General features: G+C 45.0%; 1 protein-coding gene across 1 annotated transcript; it reads right to left on the bottom strand.

The window, feature by feature from the left end:
• Positions 1-2,776: 2,776 nt before the first annotated feature.
• LOC119391149 (tigger transposable element-derived protein 4-like) lies at positions 2,777-24,605 on the bottom strand. The gene is made up of 2 exons (XM_037658825.1): positions 23,493-24,605; positions 2,777-2,803 (listed from the first exon to the last, which is right to left on the bottom strand). Exons 1-2 carry the CDS (start codon positions 24,603-24,605, stop codon positions 2,777-2,779), a joined length of 1,140 nt encoding a protein of 379 aa, XP_037514753.1.
• Positions 24,606-26,163: the final 1,558 nt, after the last annotated feature.

Here is a 26,163-nt window from a genome sequence, read left to right as displayed (position 1 = left end):
AGGCCAAATGCAAGGAGGTAGGCACAGAAGGCTCTTGGTAAATAATGCAATGACCTGTTGCAAATGGTCCTGCAATCTGAAAAAACCTCACTACCACCACATGGGAATGCCCAATTCACTGAAAACTATTATAGCATTACACAATAATGTATGAAACTATCTACAGGGATCAGGGTTGCCGGGTTGAAAATACAAAAAATAGCCAGAAAATTTGTAAAAGTAGCCAAAATGTAGCCAACTTGAGCCAATGGCAGTAAAAGTAGCCAAAAGCAGCCACGCATGTGTGAAATCCACTTCCACATTTTTATTTAAATGACTAAATGCAAAAGCCTTCCGGCGAAATTGTAAATATGTGCTGCCTGAACAATTCAAAATCACAATTCTGGGGATTTCAGCATAAATTCTTGGCTTTAGCGATCATTTCATGCATGACGACATAGTGTTCGCGCTGCTGAAAAAAATGAGTCTCTCTCCACGCGCCTTGTGTGACTTTTGTTGAAATGACTAGAAGCTGTGACAATAAAATTGAGTCTACGGCAGGCCTGTAGCCAGGGGGGGGAGGCCCTGGGGCCCGGGCCACCCCCCCCCCCCGAAATTTTCGTGAAGTATGTGTTTTAGCCAAAAATAAATAATAAAAATAGGTGTTTTTCGCAAAAAGTCACGTTTTTACCAAGTGCCCCCCCCCCCCCCCCCCCCCGAAAAAAATTTCTGGCTACGGGCCTGGTTTACGGTACAAGTTACTGCACTGAAACATAAATTGAAGCCCTTTCGCAAAAATTTCTTTCGTGATGACGAATCCATAGCCGCAGTCCGTACTAAGCCTAAGAAACGATAGAAGCAGTTCATCGGATATCCAAGAAGGATTGTTTGTTGGGTGAGTTGGTACAAGATTCGAAAGAGAGCACCAAAGAAAAAAAAAAACAGGACACGAAAGGGAAAGGCGGCAACAGAAGCACTCACTAACAGTTGTTATTAGTGAGCGCTTGTGTTACCGCCTTTTCCTTTCGTGTCCTGGTTTTACAGTTCTCACTTGAAATGTCGGATATCCTATTTTTATAGTCGATGAACGCACAGCGCCCTGCATGCGGAGCGCTTTCGATTCCTGTTCACGTGCAATTTCGGTTAAAAGCCATGTTCAGCAATGGGTGATCTGCAAAAACAGGCTCCATGCAACAGTTCCCGCTGAGTCGCGGCCAGGCATCCAAAAGCATTGTTTAGTGTGCGCGACGCCTGCTTGACTGGCAGGTTATACACGAGTAGTTTATTTTTATATATATATTTATGTTATGATTGACCATTGAACCCTACGCCTGCTTAAGCCACAGCGCCATCCTTTTAATTAAAATTCATTATCCGCGTAATCAAAATGGAAAATTCAGTTATTGGAGCAGGATGCACACTTTGGCTGCCATGTTTTGGCACCATACACTCGAACGCCAGTGGCCGCGACGTCACCAGATATTGATAATTTTGCTCAAATCGAGGGGACAAGAAAGTAGCCAAAAAGGAGCCAAATAGCCAAGATGATTTTTCTGCCGCCACCGGCCTGAAAAAATAGCCAATTTGGCGCAAAGTAGCCAAACCTGGCAACCCTGATAGGGATCACAATGTATGTGTAAGCTAGAACAGGCAACTGTAGAGAATGAATGGCCCTGCAGTGTTGCAGTCAGAGGCAGATCATTCAAGTAGGTAGATATTGCAAATTACGATAAGCCAGCACATTTTAGTGGTTAAGTGAAGTTTTTTTAAATAAACAAGAGTTCTGAAAAATTGCTGCAGAACTTGCAGTGAAACGCACCAGTGTCATATTTTTAAGCTTTTGCAAGTTCTCCGCAAATTAAACTGGTACAAAGGTTTTAGAAGGTATATGTTGAATACATACTGCAAAACTAATGCAAGCCTTAAAATCCCTTTCAAGCGGACACACCCAGTGGTCTTGCACTACATGCAATGTGTGCTATAAAAATATAGTAGCAGAGAACCTCACAAGGTATATTTGCTACATTTACTGCAGGCAATGCTAAAAAAAGTGTGCAAACAATTACACAGTAATTACGATGAGAGCAGCATAAACTTTAAAACCCAGACATGCACTTCATGCCTAGTGTTGTTTCCCAACAACAAGGCAGCCCTAATAATGGACAAACCACTAATAAGAATTGTGACAAAGATATTTTGATGATGCCACAACACATATATCATGTGAGGTGATGCAAAAAAGGAGTTAAGCACACTTCATAGCCCACGCATTCAGATAACTTTCACAGTGGTTCAAACACACAAGCTTTTGTGGTCGGTGCTCATTGCTTTGGTGAACTTTTCATATGATTTAACAGTACTTGATGCCTCCTCAGAACAATTTTTGCAAAATTATGGGGTCTTGTGCGTTAATGCAAGTTGGACAATGGTGACTTTACATTAACCATGGTTTCAAATGCAGAACACTCTGGCTGGTCTTTAAATTCTTTAGCAAATTTCCAACAAACTTAAAAAGAAAAAAGGGAACAGCACTTTGGTGATCAGGTCCCACACCTTCATTTTTCATGTGCAGAAAAAAAAAACCACAAGTAGGTATGCTTTACAAGTTGGCTGCCAGTGAACATAAACTTACTCCTGTCATGTAAGGACCTTGCGTCAACAGGGCAACTGGTTAAGATTTCACAATTTGCAAGACACCTTTTAAAGACTTCCCATATTTACCATGTTTAAAGCTCTCAATCTTGCTTACCTTATAAAAACAATCAAACGGTAGTCTGCAAAAAATTTACGTTCTTGTTCAGCATAGAAGCTGGATGTTGGTGACCTGCACAAAAACCATAAACATTGTAACTGCATACACAGACAATGGCTTGGATAAAAGCAAGTGTTCCTACATAGTCACAGTTTCACTATGTTAAATATGTGTAAAAAAAAAAAGTCACAGTTTCGCCGCAAGGGCGAAGCAATGAATGCGATAGCAAGAAATTGGAATGTCACATGAAGAACGACAAGCAGCTCGATACTTGCAGCGCGCCGCTGAAGTACAAAGAAGGACACCCAAAATGAGTGCACAGGTACACACAGGACAAGCGTGAACTAACAACTGTCACAGTTATTACGTCTTTGTGCTTGAGCAACGTGCTGTAAGTGTCGACAATGTTTGTTTCTTTCCTCAAAATTATGTCGCATACCCACTCTGAGGGATTGGCCAAGACTGCGTGTCGACAATGGAGAATCAGACGCTCTTAGATATTTCTTTTTCTTTTAAACTGCGGCGTGTGGAGTGACCCCTCTCAACTCCTGCCACATGGGGGCGACTGACACAAGGTGTGCCCGGTGTTCTTTTTTTTTCCCCCGTTCCTCATCCAGGGGTGAGACGGCTGAAATTGATCTGGGAGCAGTTTTTGAAACAGCAAAATTTCGATTTTAGAGCAGAAGAACCCTGATTTAGAAGAGTTAGCAGAATTTTTTATGTCATCTAAGGAGCTTGAAAAACAGATTTGTAGCAACTTGGGAGGACAAGTACATATTTAAATTGGCCTAGGATAGAAGTAACACTGAAGCAGCCTTTGGAGAAAGTATCGCCAGGTATGAACTATGCTACCTCTTTAAATACTAAGAGATCTATCTAGCCCAAGCAAAAATGCATCAAATAATTGAAAAAAAAAAGATTCTGCAAACTAGGTTCACTTCATAAAAATTTGAAAAAAAAAAAGACACAACAAAAAGAATGTGTTTGCACAAGAATTGCAGTTACATAGTAGTAGGCCTTTTAAAGATCAGTGATATAATTTCGCAGATTACTGTTTGGCTCTTATTGCGATAGCAATTATATGGGCATTCTGATCAGGTTTTTGCCGGAGGCATCGCAGTCATGTTCCGTATAAAGTGCAAATCGATAACATCACCCAGCGCATCACATGTTTTAGCCTGGGGTAAAACCGCGCGAGCCAGGGCGATGAACACGGCTGAGGCAGAGATGAAAAGAGTCGACCGATCCCCGTTGCACGGAGGGCGCATGCAATAACATAACACCGCATGCCAGGCCTACCGTTGATTGCTACTCATGCAGAGAGGAAATGCGCCGCCCGTCTTGAAGGATCACGAAAGAACGCGAGGGAGGGGTGGGGTCGCTCGAGCAGCAACTGTGGACTTTGACTTTAAGGGTGCGGTCGCAATCGCTGGCGCGTGCGCTATCTCGGCTGGCATCACAGGCGGCTCGTATACCCTTCTAAGTGATCTCAACACTTCCCTATTCTCTTACTCCAGCGTTTTGTAGTTACGCGAGATTGGATCCATAAGTGTTAGCTGCCAGCCTTACTTCGTATATTACAATTTGGTGCTATCGCATTCATTGCTTCACTTGCGGTGAAACAGATTTTTTCGTAGATCTGCTTATTAGCTTTTCAGGCTTCTCGAGAGCTTCCTGTAGGTCAGTGTTTGTAAGGAGGATATCACAATAAGCGCCTTCAGCTCGGCCTCGCGGTTGGCGTAACGTCAAACCTACTGCACGTATTGAACAGGCGAGAACAAAGGCACGCTACCACCGTTCGCTGCCCCCTCATGCGGGACTGCATTCGAGAGCGCGACGGGGGCGTCAAGATACTTCGCCAAATGCGATCTCGTACTGACTATCACGTACGGTACTGCAAGCACAGCACCGTTGTAAGCGTACTGCATGCTTTTATTGGGGAACGACACAAAGGTGCTTCGCATCAGCCCGCTGCCGGTTTCAGCGTGAAAAACCACCAGAGCATTGCGGAGACTTGCCGCATGCATGAAGCTAGTTGTCGCCACGGTATGGGTCGTAACGGTACAAACACTCCCACAGCAAACGCGTGCGTAGGTGAGCACACGCAGCAGCCTCGACGCGAAAACCATTGCGACCTGAAGAACACGCTACGCACAACGAAGAACCTGAGAGCCATTCCCACTACACATGCCACTTGATAGCGCCAGAAGACACAGCCTAGCGAGAAGCAGCAGCACGCTCAGGGCACGCCAGAACATTTTTGGGTCGCCACGCATATTTACAACAACCCAGAGGAGGTTATGGCGGCATCATGGGAGCCTTCATTAGAAAGGTGCATAGAAACACGGTTGGGCCCATCTGCGCGGTTTGCGAATGTCTCATTTTCTTGGTATTCCAGGCGCTGCTATAGGCGCAACATGGAAAATTATGTTGTCAACTCAGCCCAACGAAGCTGACGTGGGCATCGAAATTCTGGCTTTTGAGGCTGTTTTGGAGCAGCTTGGCACAGGAAAACGGAATTGTAGGGCGATTCCATGTAAGATTGAACAAACGATGGCAGGTCGACCTCTTAAATTTATTTCAAGATTTTATATATTATTGCCTGATGAGTGGAAAGAAGAGATCTGCAATTTATTTTGCCGGGCAAAAAATTTTTTCTAAGCACAGGGAATCAATAATGACTAAGAGGTGGAGTGGAACACTCATCCGCTCTGCTGTTTTGGCCAATTTTCGTTATGAATTGCACAAAATATATAAAAGTTAGGTAGCTGAAATTTCTTTAACTAAATATTTGCATGTTATTGCTTCTGCTCAGGTATTTTTAGTTTTTATGTGTAGTGTAGATGTTTTTATGAGAAACCTCAAAATTGGGTCAGGAAACATTTTCTTTACTTTGAAGGTCTTTATCACAAAAATGCCTTGTAGCAGAGAGACAAAAATTGCACATTACGTTCTTCGCATACTTATCTACCAAACTGCCGAATCTTATATTTATATAACTCTTCAGTAAAGAGTACGGTCGGGCTAAGTTCAAAAAAACACCGAACAATGGAAACTTCTGACTACAATTAAAAAAAAATACAAATTTTTCATATTTCTTAAACTTCGTCCACTTATTCTCCTCCACATCAGCTTTCCCAAATACTGAAAACATATTGCATAATTTCGTTGCACTAATAGTTACGGCCCCTCCAATGAGACCCTTAGGCAAGGATTGGCAATTCCGACTTCTTGCCCAGAAAGTGTATAAAATGCAGGTAGGATTGGATTTCTTTTTATTGAAAGGCCAGCAGTACCGAAAAAGATGTCGGCGGCACTGAAGACGTTAATTTTGAAATTATTTGGTCACTGCAGCGGCCACGAGTGCAGGGCTACCAACCAGGCGCGCGCGCACCCATGATGCTCGTTGTAAGAGATGGTGCAGTGAGAGCTCGTTTTCGTGTCCTCAGAGCAATTGAGTTCGAAACAGCAACACCTCTCGGGTGACTCGAACACACGTGCACTGGAGCTTCGCTATTCTATCCGCCCTCTGTTCGCATCGCAGCTAGGCGCTGATAACACGGCGGAGATGGAAGCAAGATGAAAACTCTATACGGGAGCTATGAGTGCTCGCTTCACGCACGCTGCTGCCAGAGAAACTGCGCTGCGCTCCAGTGGCGAAGCAAAATATGGAATGTCAAAGGAAAGAAAAGCAAAACTATCAGTAACCGGATGTGCTTGCCTATCTTAGATGCCAGCAGCAGACAGCCTGAACTGGCCGCGTCTTCGGTCCACTGTTCACACTTCATTCGACGTCGATAGCGCTTGAGCTTTGCTGTTACTCTGCCCCTCCTGTGCATCTCATGGCGAGAAAGTATAGCTCTGAATGAGTGTATTGCGGAGACTATCTTTCGAAGCACAAGAAGCTTAATTATTGCAAAGAAGCCAAAATTTCGCAGAGTTACCGACATAGACATCAATGCTTTGAAGGAACGTTTAACACCCGAAAGATCAGTGACTGTCAGTGAGACGAGCTACTTGTGCTACACGTGCTTTCGCTACGACTGCAATGAAAGATCTCCACGGAAAGCGCAGTTGAACGATGACATTCTTATGCCCCCTGAAGAAGAAATCGACGTCATTAACCAGATCACTGCGACTACCGGCAGGTCCTCTTTGAAACCTCCTGGCACAGTTAGAAGTCGGTTCAGACCAGCCTACCTCAAAAGAAAACAAACTGAGGTGCAGAAGGTGGCAGAAGGTGGTAGCCGAAAATGTTCGCTGCAAGATACGGTGGGTGTAAAGTTAAGGTGATGCATCGGGAAATTCAGCCGAAGCAAAGTGCTGGTTCTGAGCGCATTGGACCGAAAGCTTTCAGGAAATTCATGCAGCAATGACGGGACCCCGAGAACGGTGTCAACTCCTCACTTTCCTGCGATCCAATCTAGTGAAAAATTAGATTAAGAAGCTTATTTCTTAAGCATGGAAGCATCAGATCTTCAGACCTGCATGGTGTGCTGAGCCTTGCCTATTTCAGTGGAGGGGCCGTAACTGTTAGTGCGACGAAATTATGCAATGAGTTTTCAATGATTGTGAAAGCTGATGTGGAGGAGAATAAGTGGACGAGTTTAAGAAATATAAAAAAATGGGTTGTTTTTTTTAACTGTCGTCAGAAGTTTCCATTGTTCAGTGTTTTCTTGAACTTAGTCCGATCGTATCTCTTTACTGAAAAGTTATACAAATAAAAGATTCGGCAGTTTGGTAGATAAGTATGCGAAGAACGTAATGCAGAATTATCGTCGCTCTGCTACAAGGCTTTTTTGAGATAAAGACCTTCAAAGTAAAGAAAATAATGTTTCCTGGCCCAATTTTGAGGTTTTTTATAAAAACATCTACACTACACATAAAACTAAAAATACCTGAAAAAATTTCAGCTACCTAACTTTTATATATTTTGTGCAATTCATAACGAAAATTGGCCAAAACAGCAGAGCGGATGAGCACTCCACTCCACTTCTTAGTCATTATTGATTCCCTGTGCTTCTAAAAAATTTTTTGCCCGGCAAAACAAATTGCAGATCTCTTCTTTCCACTCATCATGCAATAATATATAAAATTTTGAAATAAATTTAAGAGGTCGACCAGCCATCGTTTGTTCGATCTTACGTGGAATCACCCTGTATCACAAATGCGCAACATGCGCAGCTGTCTCACCGCTGCACATCACGAGTGGGTACAGAAAGAGGCCACATTGTCGTGCGTGTCTCAAGGGCAGTTTTCAAATTGAAACAAAACGTAGGAGCGTTGCATGATAGAAAACACGCTCAAGCTCCTCGAGATCGGCGTACCACCAGCGGTAAATAGTGAACATAAATAGCTCGCCATTATTTCGCCGGTGCATACATGGTGTGTGGTTGAGTTGTCTAACGCAGCGCACTGGGGAGCGAGGGGCCGCTGGTTCGAATCCCCGGTTGGATACTTTATCGAGTTTTTTTTCTTCTGCTTTATTTTTCTTTGTGCCTTTTATATATATACATATACGGAACATGAAGGCGATGGCAAAAATCCATCAAGACTGTCCATATAATTGCTATCGCAATAAAAAAGAAAGGGTAGGCAGCGTTATCAAGTCTGATTTCACATATTTTGCTCAGAGTAATAAAATGCCAATAGCACCCCCACTTTCTCTCTAGACAATTTACAATTTGATTTTTTTCATTTTGTACAGCTTTTGCCAAATTATAAAACAATTTAATTTCTTCCCTGTTTTTATATCAGAACATCATTGCCCTATTTTCACAGTGACATCAAATGCTGTTTGTAAACCATATGCACCATATTTACTACTTCCAGTATCATGACATCCCTGCTCTGTTTTTACATGGCCTTTAAGCACTCCAGAAAGAAAGCCAGAACAGTATACGAATCCTTACCCACGGTGTGTAAATGCGTACAGGGGGAGTTGGAGCACGGGGCAGAGCACAATTCGAAGGTTCTCTGTCATCAGGAGAGTCACTTGAGCTACTATCATCGTACATCTTGTTCCGCTGCCTTCGTCTCGGTTTATCTGGGTCTGTATCAATGGCTGAGGTACATTCTGCCAGAGGAAGTTCAGCCTCGCTCTGTCAAAGGTATCTGGAAATCCACATCAACTGTTGTCACCTTTGGTACAGTGGTAAAAAACTTTTTTGCTGCTGACAAGCCTCTCATGCAAAAGACTAACAGACATTGCAGTCTTTGCAGACCAGCAGACAATTCGTGATGTGTAAACAGAATGCCCCAAGAAAGTCCAAAGCGTGTTAAACAGCAGCATGTAAATAACCCACAAAATAAAAAAGCTGCCTCATATAATGCGTTTTACAAAGACATCCTTATAAAATGTCACATTTGACATTATTAAAAGAATGCAGCAAGTGTGGTAGAGTTATGGACTGGTGACCATGCATCCATGGTGGTACTTAGAAGTGGAAAAAACGCAAGATACATGAGAAAGAAGAATCAGGCAGGACAAGTGCATATCTACCTAAAAAGATGTCTGCCTGCAGTCTCACAATGTATATACATATATATATAAAACAATGCAACATAGATATACACTGTGTGAATCACAACAAATGAGTAGCACCATTCTCACCTACAGCAGCACAAGCTTTTGGAAGATGAGACTTTGAAAGGTGACATGGAAAAATTGCAATGACAGCAGTCATCAACTTGGCTGGGCTTCAAGATATATTAATAAAATAAAGATTGAGCAGCTCAGTCTTAATATATGCACCTTTTTCTTTTGGAAATCGTAGTTGCAAAGCTTTCTAACTTGAACTAAATTGATAGAGCGAAGGAACTTGAGAATATAAATAAAACGCCAGGCCTGCGCTAAAACCGCAGCACAGTCACAGCGAAAGCTGGAAGAGCGGCGTTTCTAGAGCCCGTTAAGCTCTCTTGGAGCTACAATACAAGTACACTAGAAAGGTACCCACTACGCCATAAATCACAATTTTTGTGAAGTTTGGAAGCACCTACTAAGCCATTATTCTTCATTCTGCGGAGAAGCGAGGTACCAGCTACACGTCTGTAAGGCATTATGTGCACTTTGTTCACGCAACGACTGATGACGATGAAGAATTATGGCTCAGCCCTTTGTAATGGGTTGGAATCTTTAAACGGCCCACCAGGTATGTAATTTGCATTGGGTGACGCCCGGTCGCTATTTCCCTCTCCCGTCATGCTGTATAACATACGTTGACGTGGGAAAGAGACGGGGGGGGGGGGGGGGGGAGCGAAGAACTTTACTGAGACCCCGAGGAAATGGATCATACGCTTATGGGCTTCCTTGGCAACCAATACAAGTGCCCTTGCGAGGAACCCACTACGCGATAAATCATTGTAATTTTACTGAGACCCAGAGGAAGTGTATCATGCGCTTATGGGCTTCCTTGGCAACCAATCCAAGTGCACTTGCGAGGAACCCACTACGCTATAAATAATTGTAATTTTTGAGAAGTAGGCCAGCAGGCACTCTGCCATTTTTTTCATTCTACGGAGAGCGTTGGTACCTGCTAAACCCATGTAAGGCATTATGCGCACTTTGTTGATGCTGTGCCTGATGATGAAGAATTATGGCAGGGTCCTTTGTAATGGGTTGGAAGCATTCAACAACCTGCTCGTTGCGCAATTCGCATTGTGTGACGCCTGGTTACAGAATTCGCGTTGTGCTACGCTTGGTGCTTATTTTACTCTTCTACCACGCTATATTGCATATGCTAATGTGGTTCCTTCCCGACATGAAGCCTGTATAGGACCTTTTAGCAAAGCAGTTTCGAGCACCGGCATGGCTCAGGGGTTGAATACTGGGCTCCCACGCAGAGGACCCAGGTTCGAACCTCGTTCCATCCTGGAATTTTTTTCTTATTTAGTTTTTTTTCTTATTTCGAGCGATACTGGTTACGGACACCGGCGGCGGCGGCGGACAACTACGGCGCCAAAAACGGCCGGTAAAATGATCTCATAATAGCTTTCGCTGTAATATATATCTATATATATCGGTCATTCGATGCCAAGTGTCCCAGACGTGGCGTTCGCACAACGCAGATTTCGCTGATAATATTTGTGCCTTTTTCTGAGCCACATAGAGTATTGTGGCAAAACATTCTTGCTGGAAAAATTTTTGACGATTGTGGCGCCCCCTCGAAGTTTGCTTGTATTTGTTAAACTGCCTAAGAGAAAAATCTGTACAAAATCTACTTTTGTGTGTTGAGCTTTGAAACCGTGCTTGCGCTATTACAGAGGTTCTGTTTAGTTGTTCTATTTATTAATTCCGAAATTTTTGTGTTTCACTACCAGCTACGTATCCTGAAAAACTACAAAAATCATCAAAGTTTGTGATTTTTTCTTGAACTATCTCGAACTCTCCCTAACCACTCTTGATAGTAAGGTTTTCAGGAAAGTATTTTAGTACAAAAATGTTTGGGAGTAAAATAAGACTTCAAATCTTCCCGAAAAAAATTGTGAAATTAAAGAAAATATGCGATTTGTCGCATGTTTGACCGTATTTTTCATACTGATGCGGTCCAAGTAAAAATCCTCGTCATGCAGCGTTTGATAGAAGACTTCATCATTAAGTAATGAAGAAAGTCTGATCAAATCATTTTTTGTTTTAAGGAAGAAAATAATTTTTGAATTTGGCCATATGAACACGTCCAGCATTTTTTTTTGGGTGCCACTTTGCCACAAAGCACGTTGTCGCCCTTCACCATCATCATCACAGGCGGTGGCAAGATGGGAGATGTATGTCAGTGGCTTGTGAGTGCTCGAAAGTTTTGTGGCGTTGATGTCAGGGCGACGAGTAATGAATTTGCGTTACAATGTGAGCTTGCTTGGCGGGGAGAGTTTGATTTCGGCTGGCGCGCAATGAATTACGGCGTTGTTGCGGGAGAGGAAATCCCATCCCAGGATGATGTCGTGAGAGCATGCAGCAATTATGATGAACTCGACGTCGTACAGAACGTCCTGAATGACGACGCAAGCTATGCATACTGCTGTAGGATGAATAGTCTGGGAGCTGGCTGTACGGAGGGACATCCCAGAAAGTGGCGTTGTCACTTTTTGTAGTAATCGGCTCAATTTTTCGTCCATAACAGATACGGCGGCTCCAGTGTCGACAAGGCCAGATGCGCGAACACTGTCCACAAACACGTCTATCACGTTCGATGAGCTTCGCTGAGCGCTTTTGCAGTTCGATAGCAATGCAGCCCTTGCCTCGTGGACTGCGATGACTAGTTTTCCTGGTCACATGCAACCGGACGTTGCCGCATAGGCGACAGTGAATGACGTCATGGAGACAGAGGGCGCCGAATAGATGGAGCTTGGCATGACGTCGGTGACAGCAGCATAGGTGGGTCGTAAAATGGGCGGTTCGACTGGCTGGTGGCGGGCGACGCAACTAGAGGCGGCTGCACGCGATTGCAATAATGCGCCACGTGGCTGGCGTAACCGCACGCGAAGCAATGGGGTGGTTGTCAGATGTGCGCCATTGGAGCAGGGCCCGCCCATGGCGCAGGACGTGATTGACGGGGTGCCAACTGATATGACTGCATGGTGGGCTGCAGTCATGGCCTATGCATGACGTCGGCGTAGGTAGCCGGCACACCCGCTTCGAAGGACTGAGGTCTAGCGGCGTTTTTGGCGTAACCATGTAAGGCTGCCGTATGGATTACTGGGGACGTCCTTGCGACAACTTAGGCGTAACTCAGTGGTGCAAGAGCCAGATGGTGCTGGTGGTACTCAGGCATGACCTCCGCAATTTCCTGCTCAATCGCTCGACGGAGGGGAGGGAGAAGAGTGGTTGACGGCTGTTGAACGTACTGCGGGTGAGTGAAGTCCAGCAGAGAGAACTAGCGTGCAATTTCCTCGCGCACGAATGACTTCCCCTCTACAAGCAATGTGGAGTGGTCGGATATGGTCGACAAGCCAGCGAGCTTGGCGTCGTGTGATGGAGAGCGATGGGTCATCGACTGCTGTCGGCGCAGCTCCTTATAGCTTTGGCAGAGCGTTATAACCTCTGCCACTGTGCTGGGATTTTTGGCGAGCAGCATCGTGAAGGCATTGTCGTCGATGCGTTTCATAATGTGCCTGATTTTGTCAGATTCAGACATGGTGGCGTCGGCTTTCTTACACAAATCGAGGATGTCTTCTATGTAGCTGGTGAAGGATTCACCGGCCTGCTGTGTTCGTTCACGTAAACGCTGTTGTGCCTACAGCTTACGAATGGCAGGGCGGCCAAGGACGATAATGGTGGTTTTGAAGTCGGACCACATTGTAAAATCTGAGGCGTGGTTGCTGTACCAAAAGCCTGCCACACCCACAAGGTACAAAACCAAGTTGGTCAATTTTCCTGCCTTGTCCCATTTATTGGGAACACTCACGCATTCATAAATCGCGAGCCAGTCCTCCACGTCGGTCCCATCTGCGCCAGTGAAGACGGGGGTCGCGGATACGAGGGACACCGCGAGATCGGTGCAGGCGGTGGCGTCTGCTGGGCGGCGTCTTGAGGCATGGTAGATGGCAGTGTATGGGATCGAAGCGCCAGGGGCATCGAATGAGGACCAAAGTTGTGACGCCACAGCACCTCCACCAAATTGTTAAGGTGTTTATTGGACGGCACTCAGCGGAAATATGCAGTGGCAACAGTCAAGGCAAATGCACAGACTGAGCGTGAGCGGCGTTCTTTAAAGAACGAGCCGAAGGGGACGACCCACTAGAAGCCGCTGGAGAGCGCAAGCCATTACACAGCACCAAGGCTTCACCACAAGTAGAACAACTAAAACAGAAGCTCTGTAATAGTGCAAGTGCAGTTTCAAAGCTCAACACACAAAAATGGATTTTATACACATTTTTTTATTCGCAGGGGTGGAAGTGGGGTTCAGCCCTTTGGAGCAGCTCAGGGAGCAGGAATAATGCTGTTTTGGAGCAGCTTTGGAGCAGCTTCGGAGCATCAAAAAGTGTGTTTCGGAGCGATGCAAGTTAGTTTTGGAGTAGACTTCTTGGGTCAAACATGATTGTTAATTGAAATCTTTTTATTTCTGTTTAACACAAAAAATTCCAGTGGTTTTTACTAAACATCCAATACTGATGAGCCGACCAGACTTACTAGAAATTAGTAATATACATGTACATCCCATCCCTCAAACATCACAGCTGACAGAGCAATAATTTGGAGAAAACAAGAGATAAGCGATGCTTTGGATTGCTACACTTGACTAGACGTGACATATGAAGAATGTTCATGTTAATAAAAGAACGTAGCTGACATGAACAACTGAAGACTAGAGATAAGACAATAAAAGTTACTTTCACTCTAAACCTATTGACGCTATAAAATGAATGACCAATGCTATACGTACGACGTCGCGCAGGAACCACCGGAAGTTGCTATACGCACGACGCGCCGACGGTGCTGCCAATGGCGGCGAGGTGGCACTTTTTTTTTCCACACATGCGTCACGCGGCGGCCGCAGCAGCCATTAGCTCTGCTTTTATTCTTTTTTTGTTCTCTGACGTGGCCGCTATGCGCGGCGGCAAATTTGTGTGTTACGAGCGTACGGTAAGCATGGACTTCAAAGTTGGATCAACGTTCGGCACATACGATGAATTCAACACAGCCTTTAAGGTGTTTCGAGAGAGGAATCGCATGCTTGTCATGACTAAAGCCACAAAAACGGTTGATGTTGTTAACTGTCGCCTTACAGCCGGCTTGGAGCGATTGAAAGCAGAATTGAAGTATGCCAAAGCCACGTATGTTTGTAAGCACGCTGGTACTACAAGGACAACAGGTGCTGGAATTCGACCACAACAAAGGTACCTAACGTTTTCAATTTTAATCTCTACCAGCGTCAACAATTGCACGTGCAAACTTGCGAGGAACTAAAAAAAAAAGCAGCCAGGCAGCTTTTCCCTTACTTTTTTTTTCTTTTTTTTTTATACATCGTCCATTTATTTTCTAGGACAATGAAGAAACAGTGTCCAGCTACTGTTGTGATTGCAGCACGTCGAATGTCTCAGCAACTAGAAGTCACAAAGTTAGAGCTTCAACATAACCATGAGGTCAGCAGAGAGGTATATATGTCGTGCCCAGAAAACAGACGCCTGACAGACGATGAAAAAGCCTCCGTGCATCCACTTATGGAGATGAATGTGTTGCTATCTATGATCGTGGAAAGGCTGAATCAAAGCACCGGTGAGTGATCTGCAGATAGAACGAAAACTCGATTGGCATGCGTAGCAGAGTTTACTCTCAGATTATTTGTTGTGCTTAGCGGCGTTGCAGCGCGCTTTTGTTGTCGCCTGTTAGAAGCGTGCAGTAAACTTGACACTACGCCAACCGCGCGGCTGAGTAGATAACTGAAGGCGCTTATTGTGATGTTCTCCTCGCAGAGGGGAATATTGACCTGCAGGAAGCAGCTTGAGGGAAGCTTGAAAAGCTAATGAAGCAGACCTACAAAAAGCCGAAGCAGTAATCTGCTAAATCACATAACTGATCTTAAGCAGAGGCCTATGGCTATGTAACTATATATCTTGTGCAATCACAATATTTTAAATTATTTTTGAGAAGTGTGATGCCTTTTTTTTTCGTTTGTTTCAAACGTTTATGAAGTGAACCTAGTTTGCAGAACATTTTTCAACTACTTCAAAAATTACACCTATGTCTCTAAGCTATCCAAAAACTGCTCCCAATTAAATTTCAGCCATCTCACCCAGGTTATTGCAACGAAGATTTGCAGCGAAGATTATTCCTGTGACCGACGAGAATGATGAATTGCAAATTTTGTTGGTGCAAACGCACCATATGCAGCAGGCCTTTAAGTCTTTTCCCGAAGTACTTCTCATTCATGCAACATATCAAACAAATAAGCTTCGAATGCCACTGTATGTGTTCATTGTGCAAGATGGATCAGGCAGCAGCCAAGTTGTTGCTTACGCATTTGTCACGTCAAAACAGCAGCATGTGGTCATGCAACTGCTAGAGGTCTTTGTAAAGGAAAGCCCTGAGACAACGAAGACAAGAGTAGTAATCGTACACAAAGATTTCACTGAAATCAATGCAGTCAAGACCACATTTGCCAGCACCCCTGCAATTCAGTTGTGTCAATTTCATGTGCTTAAAGGAACTCCGGGGGTTTTTCGAAGTTCACCGATTTCAATTAAACTTTCAGCATATGTTCTTTTCGGTACCGTGATGATATGTGCCAAATTATACAACCGTAAGTCATTTAGTGTTTTCAAAAACGAATTTTAAAATTAGTAGCCAATTCTGGAATCACGCCTGTTAACGCGGGCCACCCTGTGTGTGACGAACGTGTCTGCTTTTTTCCGACCCCGCCTCGCCCAGCAGACAGTTGCAGCACGCGCTTTCTGCTACGAGGCGGCGACGACGCGAGCAAAGTTGTTTGGCTTTGTTAGCTGCATTGCGTGTTAGTCGTCGTTGACATCTTGTTTTACAGTAAGCACGCACAATATTGAGCAACGAGGAGATCGATGCAGGGCACGTCAGCTACTTCACGCACCTGCGGGTCGAAATCAAAAGACAATGCTTCCGCGCTCATATAGTAGCTGCAATCATCGCTGAACTCGTCACTGTTAAGTTGAGACAGGTTGCCACAGCTCGATTCTGCGTCGTATGACATCGCCAGCTTGCTTTTCGCGTGATAGATGCAGCGCGTGTGCTATGTTTACAACCTGGCCAGCCGTGGCGGCGTGTAGCGTCCTTCGTGACGTCATCGCATACCCAACATGGCGCAGCTCAGCTCCCTGTTATGGTTTCGACTCATCGTTTATTGCTTATTTAAAATTATTGACGAGTCTCTCGGCAAAATGAATCACCCTTGCTTTTACAGGACTGTTAATACTATTTGAAAACAGCATTATCTCAATATGGTCGAAAATGCACCGGAGTTCCCCTTTAAGGCATTCAGAACTGCTACAGACCAGCTCTCAAAGTTGGCAGAAGAGCGCGAACGTATTGTTGCCAGCTTTGCAGAAATTCTGATCGGTCCCAATGCTGAAAAGTTTTCTGAAGCAACAACGGAGTTTAAGAGACTAGCAAGCAAGGACATGCTTGAATATTTTGAAAAAAAGAAGAAAAAAAAACTGGGAGAACCTATCAGACATGTGGGTGCGTTACCTGTGTGACCGCCACTTTACGGGTGGCAACAACACAACAAACTGTGCGGAATCGCACAATTCAATAATTAAGAATGTGCTAAAATCATCGAGCAAGCTCCATGAAGCTTTGAACACCCTTCTGCATATGGCAGACTGCCAACGACAGCAAGCAAGACACAAAATTACGCTGCTGAAAACTTGTGAATTTTATTCACGCAAAAAATCCGAAGCAGTGGAGCTGCTGTCTGAAAAGATTTTGACGCCATATGCTTGTAGCCTGATCAGTAAAGAGCTAATGAAGGCGAAAAATGCAGAAATATTTGTCAAGCACCTGTCACAGCAGGATTATACTGTAACATCAACATGCAATGATGCTGTGTACAGTTTTTCCCTAAATACACAGACGTGCAGCTGTGGCACCTTTACAAAGATGGGCTTGCCTTGCAAGAATTTACTTGCTGTGTGTCTGAACTGCGTCACCCAACCAGACCTGGAGAAGATTGTGCACAAACAATGGTACAAATCATACCAGCTAGACTTCTTGGCCTCAAGTCACCAGGAACCTCAAATAAATAGTGAAAGCATCTGTGAGAACGTCGATGTGCTCTCGATGGCTGGTCTGTGCTTTGAAAAAATGAACAGGAATCAGCGGTACAACTATGCTTCAAGAACACTTAAGTCCTTGTGTGACAACCTCGCAGACTGTGTCCCCAAAGTTTTCGCAGCACGACTTTCCCATCTTCAGGAATTAAATGCCTCTTGGTTGAGAGGGGAAGGGCCTGAAAATGACCCAGTTGGTGCCAATAGACCGATCTCACCACACGATCTGTGCATGCGCGAGTTTCCGGAAGTGGAGCTGCCGTCATCTTAGCTGGAGTACTCTGTGCCCGCCTGAGTGTTGTTGGCGCGGCTGCTAGCTTCGCGCTTTGGATACATCGGCGTTTTGCACGAATCCTCGACATGTAAGACAACGGAACGCAGTAGAAGACTGTGCCTGGACCTTCAATCTAAGTGTTTCATTTCAATTTATCCGGTGTTTTAGCGCTGCCTGCGAAAAATGAACGGTCGACAGTGCCGATGTCAACATACTGCCATGCCGTCTCACTGCTGATGCACTTACCTCGCTTCGCATTGCCGCTACCCCGTTCGCTGAAAGAAAAAAAAAAAAAAAAGAGAGAAAGCATGGTCCTGTTGTCGTGCAAGCAAAATACTTCAGTGGATCGCGGCGCACAAGCGAAGGTATAGTATCTGCAGAACACAACTTGACCATACTACGCAGAGCTCTCCGCGACTTGCGAAGCTGCATTATGAACGAGACAAAACCGAAGGAGTTCGGTTTTTATTTATTACTACCAATTTTCCCGCACATTTACAAAGAAACGAAGCGAGGCAGGCTTTTCGTTGTTTCGATCTTTACGGCTTGCTGTCGGAACGTCAAATGTACCTTGCAAAGGTTTTGCAGTTGAAACTTAGTGTTAGTTTTGTGAAACACTGCCGTGGACAGCATTGGAAGACGGCAAGTTTAGACTTGTTTACGAGAACATTTGTTTGTTGTGTTGACTACCCGCCGCGCTTCTTTAGCATAGTGCACATACACTGAGCATATGAGGGACGGAAAATACTTGGAATGCCTCACGACATGTTGCGTACTGGTGACTAGTTTAGCGCACGTGCTTCCCAACTTTTGTGCTTCTCGGGAAGTGGTATGAAGAGCCCCTGTAGTATACCAGTCCAATGCCAGCTGTCTTTGCGTGCCAATATAAACAGAAACCGTTTCCTGTTTCTGCTTCAGAATGTGGCCCCATGACGCGGTATACTGCTTTTTCTACAACAATGACAACTAGGAAGAAGCATGTTGAGGCTCCAGGCAGCAGAGCTACTCTTGAGAGCTTTTAAAAGGGTCATTGTGCAGTGCTGAATTCAAAAATACAAGGAAACATGGGAACAGTCGTTCCAAGCTGTAAAAATTAGTCCAATTTCGGTTAAATGAGAAATGGAACTAGTGCAATATGCTCCATAATGCCATGGGAAATTTTAAAAAAAACTGAATATGTTTTCAACATTTCTTTATTCTGGCAGGAATAAACAAAAACATCATGACATTAGTTCCGAGCAACATTAACAAGCAAGAATGGACCAAGGAAACAAGGTCCCTGAATCAATTCTTTGGAAAGGAGCACATTTATAGGTAAGTCGAATGAAAGAAAACGTATTGCAACAGGCTACTGCACATCTCTCCAGTTACATGTTAGCAGCACCTAAGTGACATGCCAGGCCCTTAGTGAATGCGCTGTGAAATTACATAGCAAATACATAGTTCAAGTGTGTGCCATGTGAAGCTTGGTAACAAGAAATTGTGGGTTCATATAGAAGAAAACAAAAGTATTACAGCAGCAACGACAGCAATTAACGAGATGCTGTAGTATTATTTATTTGCTCGTTTACAAGCATGATACATACGCTGATTTTCAAAGTATATGTGAAAGTGGAAGCTTGACAGTGTTACCATTTGGTTGAACTATCAAACAGTAATGCTCAGTAGTTTACGACTTATCATCAGAGAGATATTCACACTATATATACTGTATAAAATATTCACATGGTGTGTCATTTCTATGCAGGTACATTGAAGGCAAGGGTGCACAAAAGCACAGAGATGCAGGTTTGCGGCTCTTCACCTCTGGGCACCTGCAGAAACTTGAGTTTTTGAAGATAGAAAGCTCAGAGACTGCCGTGCGTGCAGACGTTCTGGCATCAATGACAACAAGGACTATATACAGTAGACTCTCAGTAAACGGAAATCTGTTAAACGGAACTGCTGCTTAAACGGAACAACTGCATCTAATATAATTGGTTTCATACTTGGATTCTGCACTCCTGTTCATCTCTCAGTAAACGGAACTCCTGTTTAATGGAACACGTTTTCTTGGTCCCTTCAGGTTCCGTTTAACGAGAGTCTACTGTATAAGGTGTCAGCCCGGCTTCTAGGAAGCGATGGAGAAATTGTTTCAGGCACCTGCACCTGTGTTGCAGGCAAAGGGTCTGCATGTAAGCACTTGTGTTGTGTTTTCTATGGGTTGATGTATATAGCTCAGCATGACCTTGCAACTGTGCCAACCTTGCTGTCGTGTACTGAGACAGAAAGGCAATGGTACAAACCGAGAGATCCAAGAAAAGTACCATATAGCTTTGAAGACCTTGTCTTTTCGGAGCATACTTGGGAGAGACTCAGCAGTGTACCTGAGCACCACAACAAACGAATGAAATATTCATCGCTAAAGCAAGAAAGAGAGGTCATGACGACACGAACCTTAACTGGCTTACATGGAAAACTAAAAGAAAATGGACTGCAGTGCTTCGCTGACATCTTAGAGGCTAATGATTTCTTGTGTAACAAAAGCACCGAGTCAACAAAAGACAACAATGTGCGTGAAAGCATGCCTTTGTGCTGGCTTGACGCCATAAAAAAGTCACAGACACTAGTGTACTCAGCTGATGATGTTGCTGCTGTTGAGTGTGCGACAAGGCTGCAGAGTGGCTCAGCACTGTGGCACCATTACAGAAGGGGATCGATAACGGCCTTAGTAGCACATCAGGGGCGTAGCCAGAAATTTTTTTCGGGGGGGGGGGGGGGGGGTTCAACCATACTTTATGTATGTTCGTGTGTGCGTTTGTATGTGTGCGTGTATATACACGCAAGCAAAACTGAAAAATTTCGGGAGGGGGGGGAGTTGAACCCCCCCAACCCCACCCCCTGGCTACGCCCCTGTAGCACATAACACGTGGGTCAAAACGTGGCAAACAAAAATGGGGCCTCATGATGCCCGGTCACTTCTGAGTGTCATAATGGGGAAGAAGTGTCGAGCCATATACGCCATGAAACGAGGGCTGTTGTGTGAGGATAATGCAAGAAAGGAATTCATAGTGCAAAACAAAGGGCACTTGGACATACAGGTCGAACAGTGCGGTCTGCTTTTGTGTCGGAGGAATTCTTTCCTGGGAGCAAGCCCCGATAGCATTGTTAAATGCCTTTGTTGTGAGCCTAGTGTTGTATAAATTAAGGGCCCAATGAACCTTGACACATTTTGTAAGAGTGAGCTACGCGATGGGTATCTGAAGAGAAGCAGCAGATACTTCACCTAAGTACAAATGCAAATGGGGGTGAGCTGCTTACAATCTTGCATCCTCTTCGTTTACAGTGAGCAAAAGTGCGTGCAAGTTTCTGTGAATTTTGATCAGAGTTTTTTGATGGAACTGGTGAAGCGGTGCAAATTTTTTTTGTGAGAAGTACTTAGTGCCTTCCTTTCTTGACAGTTAGCACTTCAAAATTTCTATTAGGCATTTAGTAGTAGTAGTAGTAGTAGTCATAGGTCAGCAAACTCGCTCATGAGTCGACTCACTCGGACTCGGACCGGTCCGTGAGTGTGAGCAATATTTTAGTGAGCTTGCGTCCAAGTGTGTCCAGCTGAGGAAAATTTTAGTGAGTCGGAGTTCGAGTGAGGAAGATATTGGTGAGTCTGAGCCTGAGTGAGCCCTAAGCGCGAAATATATTTCTTGAGTGAGTCTGTGTGAGCTCCACCTTTTATTACCGACTTATGGTCCTATCTAATCAACTTAAGCATTACTATCAGCCTTATATCGGCTTACGTTTATACTCAAGTCTATTTACACATATCTCAACACACTAGTGCTCATGCGCCACCTCAATATTTATTTATTAGAGGCGTGAGTTAGGGGGAGGGGGATACATGACCTCCCCCGCAAACTCTTTCATGAAAGTTCTTGATAAAAATATCTCGTGCGAGTCGCACATTTCATAACAATGTCCTTACTGGATTGAAACCACTGATAACTCGTACTTGTAGCTGCAAGATCAAAAGGCATATCGTAGAGCACCGATTATGTGAGATATTGGCGTTAAAGAGCATTGACACCACGATCGAAAGCTAATTTTACGCTAATACGGACTCACGAGTCGACTCACTCAGACTCAGGTCAAGTCACGAGTCTGAGTGAGTCCGGCTGAGTAATATGTCGGTGAGTTTGAGTCCGAGTGAGTCCGGTTGAGGAAAATTTTGGTGAGACTGAGTACGAGTGAGCCCTCAGAGCAAAATTATTTCTTAAGTGAGTCTAAATGAGCTCCAATTTTTTTGCCGACCTATGGTAGTAGTAGATCCTGAAACATGGTATATATTGTGCCATTTCATTCTGCTTTGCTTTGGCACGCTGAGAATATATTTAGAGTAAGAATGGTGGTTTTCGAAAACATTATTGCGGTGTCACTAAGTTTTGCTGGATGACTACGCATGGTGCACCTGTACCTAACCTATTAAGTGGTGCTAACAGTCAGCCACTAATGCAGATGCAGGTGATCCTGCAGGAAATGTTGCCAGCAGACATTTATTGACAATATCCTCAAGAAGTATACAGGGCTTTACAAAGGGAATGACATGAATATGTCAGACATTAGATACAACAAACAAAACATTAACACGAAAAAGAAATGTTACAGACCTAGCACTTGAAAATTACAACCAAATAGAGAAAATGAGAAAGACAACAAACAACAAGGTAATACCAAAGCGTGATAACTGAGCAGTGCAAATTACGCAATCACTAATGGCTGCTTTGAAAGCCGCCATCGTAAATGCAGGTAGTGAAGGACGGATGATCCTTATACCTAGAACAACTGTTGAGCTTTTGTTAGTTTGAGGTGCACTTTTAGATGGACCCTTCGTGAATCTAGCCTGGTAGATTTTTTTTTTTTTTTTGCCGAGATGCGGAGCTTTCAGAACAGTAGCAGTTCTCGTCATGGTGAAGTGTACTAAAAATTCTGTTTTGAAATGAACACCATGAAGTTGCAGAAAACCATCAGCAGCTGATTTGAGAAAATGAATCTACAGTCTACATGATAATTGATGGTAGCGCAGGCCAAAAACACGGACAAAAGAAGGCACATGAGACACCACAGCGCTCATGCAACCATACCAACAAGCCCAAATCGCCACCCTCATCGACTACAGTCTACGTCCGATTTCCCGGACCCTCAAGGGACCGCGAAAACGTCCGGAAAATCGGGCAGTCCAGAAAAACGAATGCGTGTGAAAACGCACCTTTTTGGTAGGTATTTTTCGCTGACGGAGAGGATCACGGCCGGAGTACAAGATTCCCATTGCAATTCAGCCAATGCATCGTTTAGGTGGCTCTGAAAAGAGCCGTTTATAAAAAAATAAATACGACGTGGCCGGCGCTACCTCATAGGTCAGCACCTGGGCGCAAAGAAGTCACTTATTTTCTTTTGCACAGTCTGCTTGCCCGCGATCATGTCTGCCTCAATTTCAGTCAATGTCATGTTGCCGCTGTACACCGATGACAGTGTCATCAGTGCTCGCGTCAACTCTGAGCTTGTTGGCTGTGTAGGAGCTGGCTCTTCGTTCTCTGTGTCGGAGTCGTCGGAAACCTCCGTAACTTGACGAATGATTTCGTCATCGGTCAACGCCGCACATAGCTCGAGGTCTTTGTCAGCGTCGGCGAAGCCCTCAAAGGTTATCCTGGCTGGAATCGACACGCCGGCAGCGCGCAGATCGTCGAAGGCAACGTCCGCGGATGGCAGTTTGTCACACACGCTGTCCACTTGGGGCGAGACGGCAGTCTCAGCGTCTAGTGTGAAGCCCGCGTGGCAAAAACAGTTCCGCAGAGTCTCTTGCGTAACCGCCTTCCACAATTCCGCTAGCATGCCGACAGCAGACCTGAGGTCAACAGCGTAGCTTTTCCCGCTGTCGGAGCAGAGCACCATGCGGCTGAGCACGCGTGATTTGTAATGATGCTTCAAGTTACGAATCACGCCTTGGTCCATCGGCTGCAGGATTGCTGTGGTGTTCGGCGGCAGAAATTCAATCTGTACAGCCTTTAGGTCCTTGATGTGGCCATGCGCAGCGCAGTTATCCACAAACAGCAGAACTCTTCGATTTTGCTGCTCGAACCTTCTGTCCAGCTTGCGCACGTACGCTTCTAATAGCTGCTGCGTTACCCACGCCTTCTTGTTAGCTTCATAGAGAACAGGCAGAGTTAATGCCCCCTTGAAACATCTTGGATGCTTCAACTTGCCTATTACTAGTAACAGAAGCTTCTCGCTGCCTGACATGTTGCTGCCAACGAGGACAGTGAGCCGCTCCTTGCTGTGCTTGCCGCCGTGGCAGGGGTCACCAGCAAATGCAAGCGTTTTCTCTGGCAGCAGCTTGTAAAACAGTCCAGTTTTGTTGCAGTTGAAAATATCATTAGGTGGAAACTGCTGAAGCAAGGACTGCAGCTTTCCATCCCGATATTCGGCGACAATGGAATCGTCGACGGCGCCGCTTTCTCCGCACATTTTCTTGAACTTCAAGTCATTGCGGCTCTTGAAATTGCGAAGCCATCCATCGCTGAACTTGAAGTCCTTCACGTTCATCTGAAGCACGAAAACCTCCGCCTTCTGCTTCAGGATGTCGCCTGACACCGGGATTTTCTTAGCGATCATGGCACTGAGCCACACGAGGAGCGCTTCCTCGAGCTGCGGGTAAACACCCTGACTCGCATTCTTCTTTCCAGCCCCGGTTGATTTGGCAGCCACTTCCAAGATCTTCACCTCGTTTTTGATGAAGTCCGAAACAGTTTGCTTCGAAGTTCCGAACTCCCTCCCCACCTCTGTCTGCGACCGACCGCTTTGGACTTGTTCAATGATGGCGGCTTTCTTCTCCATCGTGAGCCTACGATGGGGCTTTGTGCGCTTCGAAGGCGCGGACGAAGATGAAGGAGCAGTCAGTGCCATCGCTGTAAACGGCGAACCCGCTCGACGAAAAGCGCAGCACGAAACAGCTAGGAACTCGGTGGATGCTGAAGGTCGGGAAACGTGATCACTGAAGATAGCGTGCAGCAGCAAACGATCAACCGCAGACACGACCGCAGAGCTGGCAGAGCTGACAAAACAACACGTGAACGAACACAGTGAGGTTTGGCTTGGCTAAGCTACGGCTGGCAACTGATTGACACGTGCGGTTTCGAGGTTACGGCAGCCGCGGCGCGGTGCGGCGGTGCTGCTGGCCACACCTGCGATGCGAGTATGGTGGGTTCGAGGATATGAAAACAACCAAAATGGCGGCATCGGTGGTGACTTTGGGTCGGCGGTTAACAGTAAAATGTCCGGGAAATCGGACGGTGAAGGCTATAAGCGTCCGGAATTTCGGACTTTTTAATACATTGACTCTATTGGGAACTTGACGGTGCTACAGATGAGTCCGGGAAATCAGGAATGTCCGGAATTTCGGGCGTCCGGGAAATCGGACGTCGACTGTATATAGTGGCTGTTATCTTTAGTATATGGAAATGAATGTTGTGGCAATATTTTTTTATTTTACGAGAACATGCAGTGAATTCTTGTGCTCTGTCTTCAGAAGGTTCATAAACACAATACAACCTCATAATGGCTAATATCCCGATTCTGTTAGTGCATTGCTGTGATAGTGCTAGTTTTTCACTGTGACAGAGGGAATGCTGTACATGTATATGCATTCTGAATTTCACTGAGTGTGTATGTTTGATGGGGGATGTGCAATGTTTATTGCTTCAATAAAGGCTGCTAGTATTAGTCGGCGTGTATTTACATGCGAGTTATACTTATATGACATTATGGGGTTATGATCATCATCATTCTCGGCCTGATTAGTCCACTGCAGGATGAAGGCTTCTCCCAATGATCTCCAACTTACCCTATCCTGTGCGAGCTGATTTCATTTTACCCCTGCGAACTTCTTAATTTCGTCACTCCATCTAACTCTGCCTTCCCTGACTGCGCTTTCCCTCCCTTGGTAACGGGATGCTTATAATATGAACCATCAAAACTCTACAGCAAAGGTGTATTTATAAAGTTAGTCAAACGAGCGCATATGTGCCATATCTTGTTCAGCTGATCTGCCATGCTGTTTGGCAATACATGCGACAAAATTTTGAATGTCTTCACCCGCCTAATCACCCTCTCAATGTGTATCCACACACTTGCTATGCGCCTTGTTTCTTCCTCATCTTTCTCGGAGAGTTGCAGCCTTCCATCCATGAAAGGTGGAATGTTCAGATGCAGCGATCGTGCCTTGCACTCGTCTTGAATTGTGAAGCCACAGTCTGCCATTATGCTCCGTCCTGGAGAAAACTTATCTAAAACATTACAGGAGTTGGTGAGGGCCTTGTCAGACAGACGTCCAGATGCTAGGTCCGATACAAACACAACAAAGCCATTGGGACTGCATACTACGAGACCCTTCGCT

This window comes from Rhipicephalus sanguineus, chromosome 4 (genome assembly GCF_013339695.2).
Source record: "Rhipicephalus sanguineus isolate Rsan-2018 chromosome 4, BIME_Rsan_1.4, whole genome shotgun sequence".
Taxonomy (NCBI): Eukaryota; Metazoa; Arthropoda; class Arachnida; order Ixodida; family Ixodidae; genus Rhipicephalus; species Rhipicephalus sanguineus.
The sequence above is the reverse complement of the archived record's forward strand: the minus strand, read 5'-3'. Positions and strand labels throughout refer to the sequence as shown.

Bases quoted from the DNA above. Each gene is read 5' to 3' on its own strand.
- LOC119391149 (XM_037658825.1), bottom strand. From the start codon at position 24,605: ATGGAGAAGAAAGCCGCCATCATTGAACAAGTCCAAAGCGGTCGGTCG. The intron at 2,804-23,492 runs GTGTGTGACAAA...GTTTTTGTGCAG, and splicing joins TCTCGCCCCAAGTGGACAGC to GTCACCAACATCCAGCTTCT.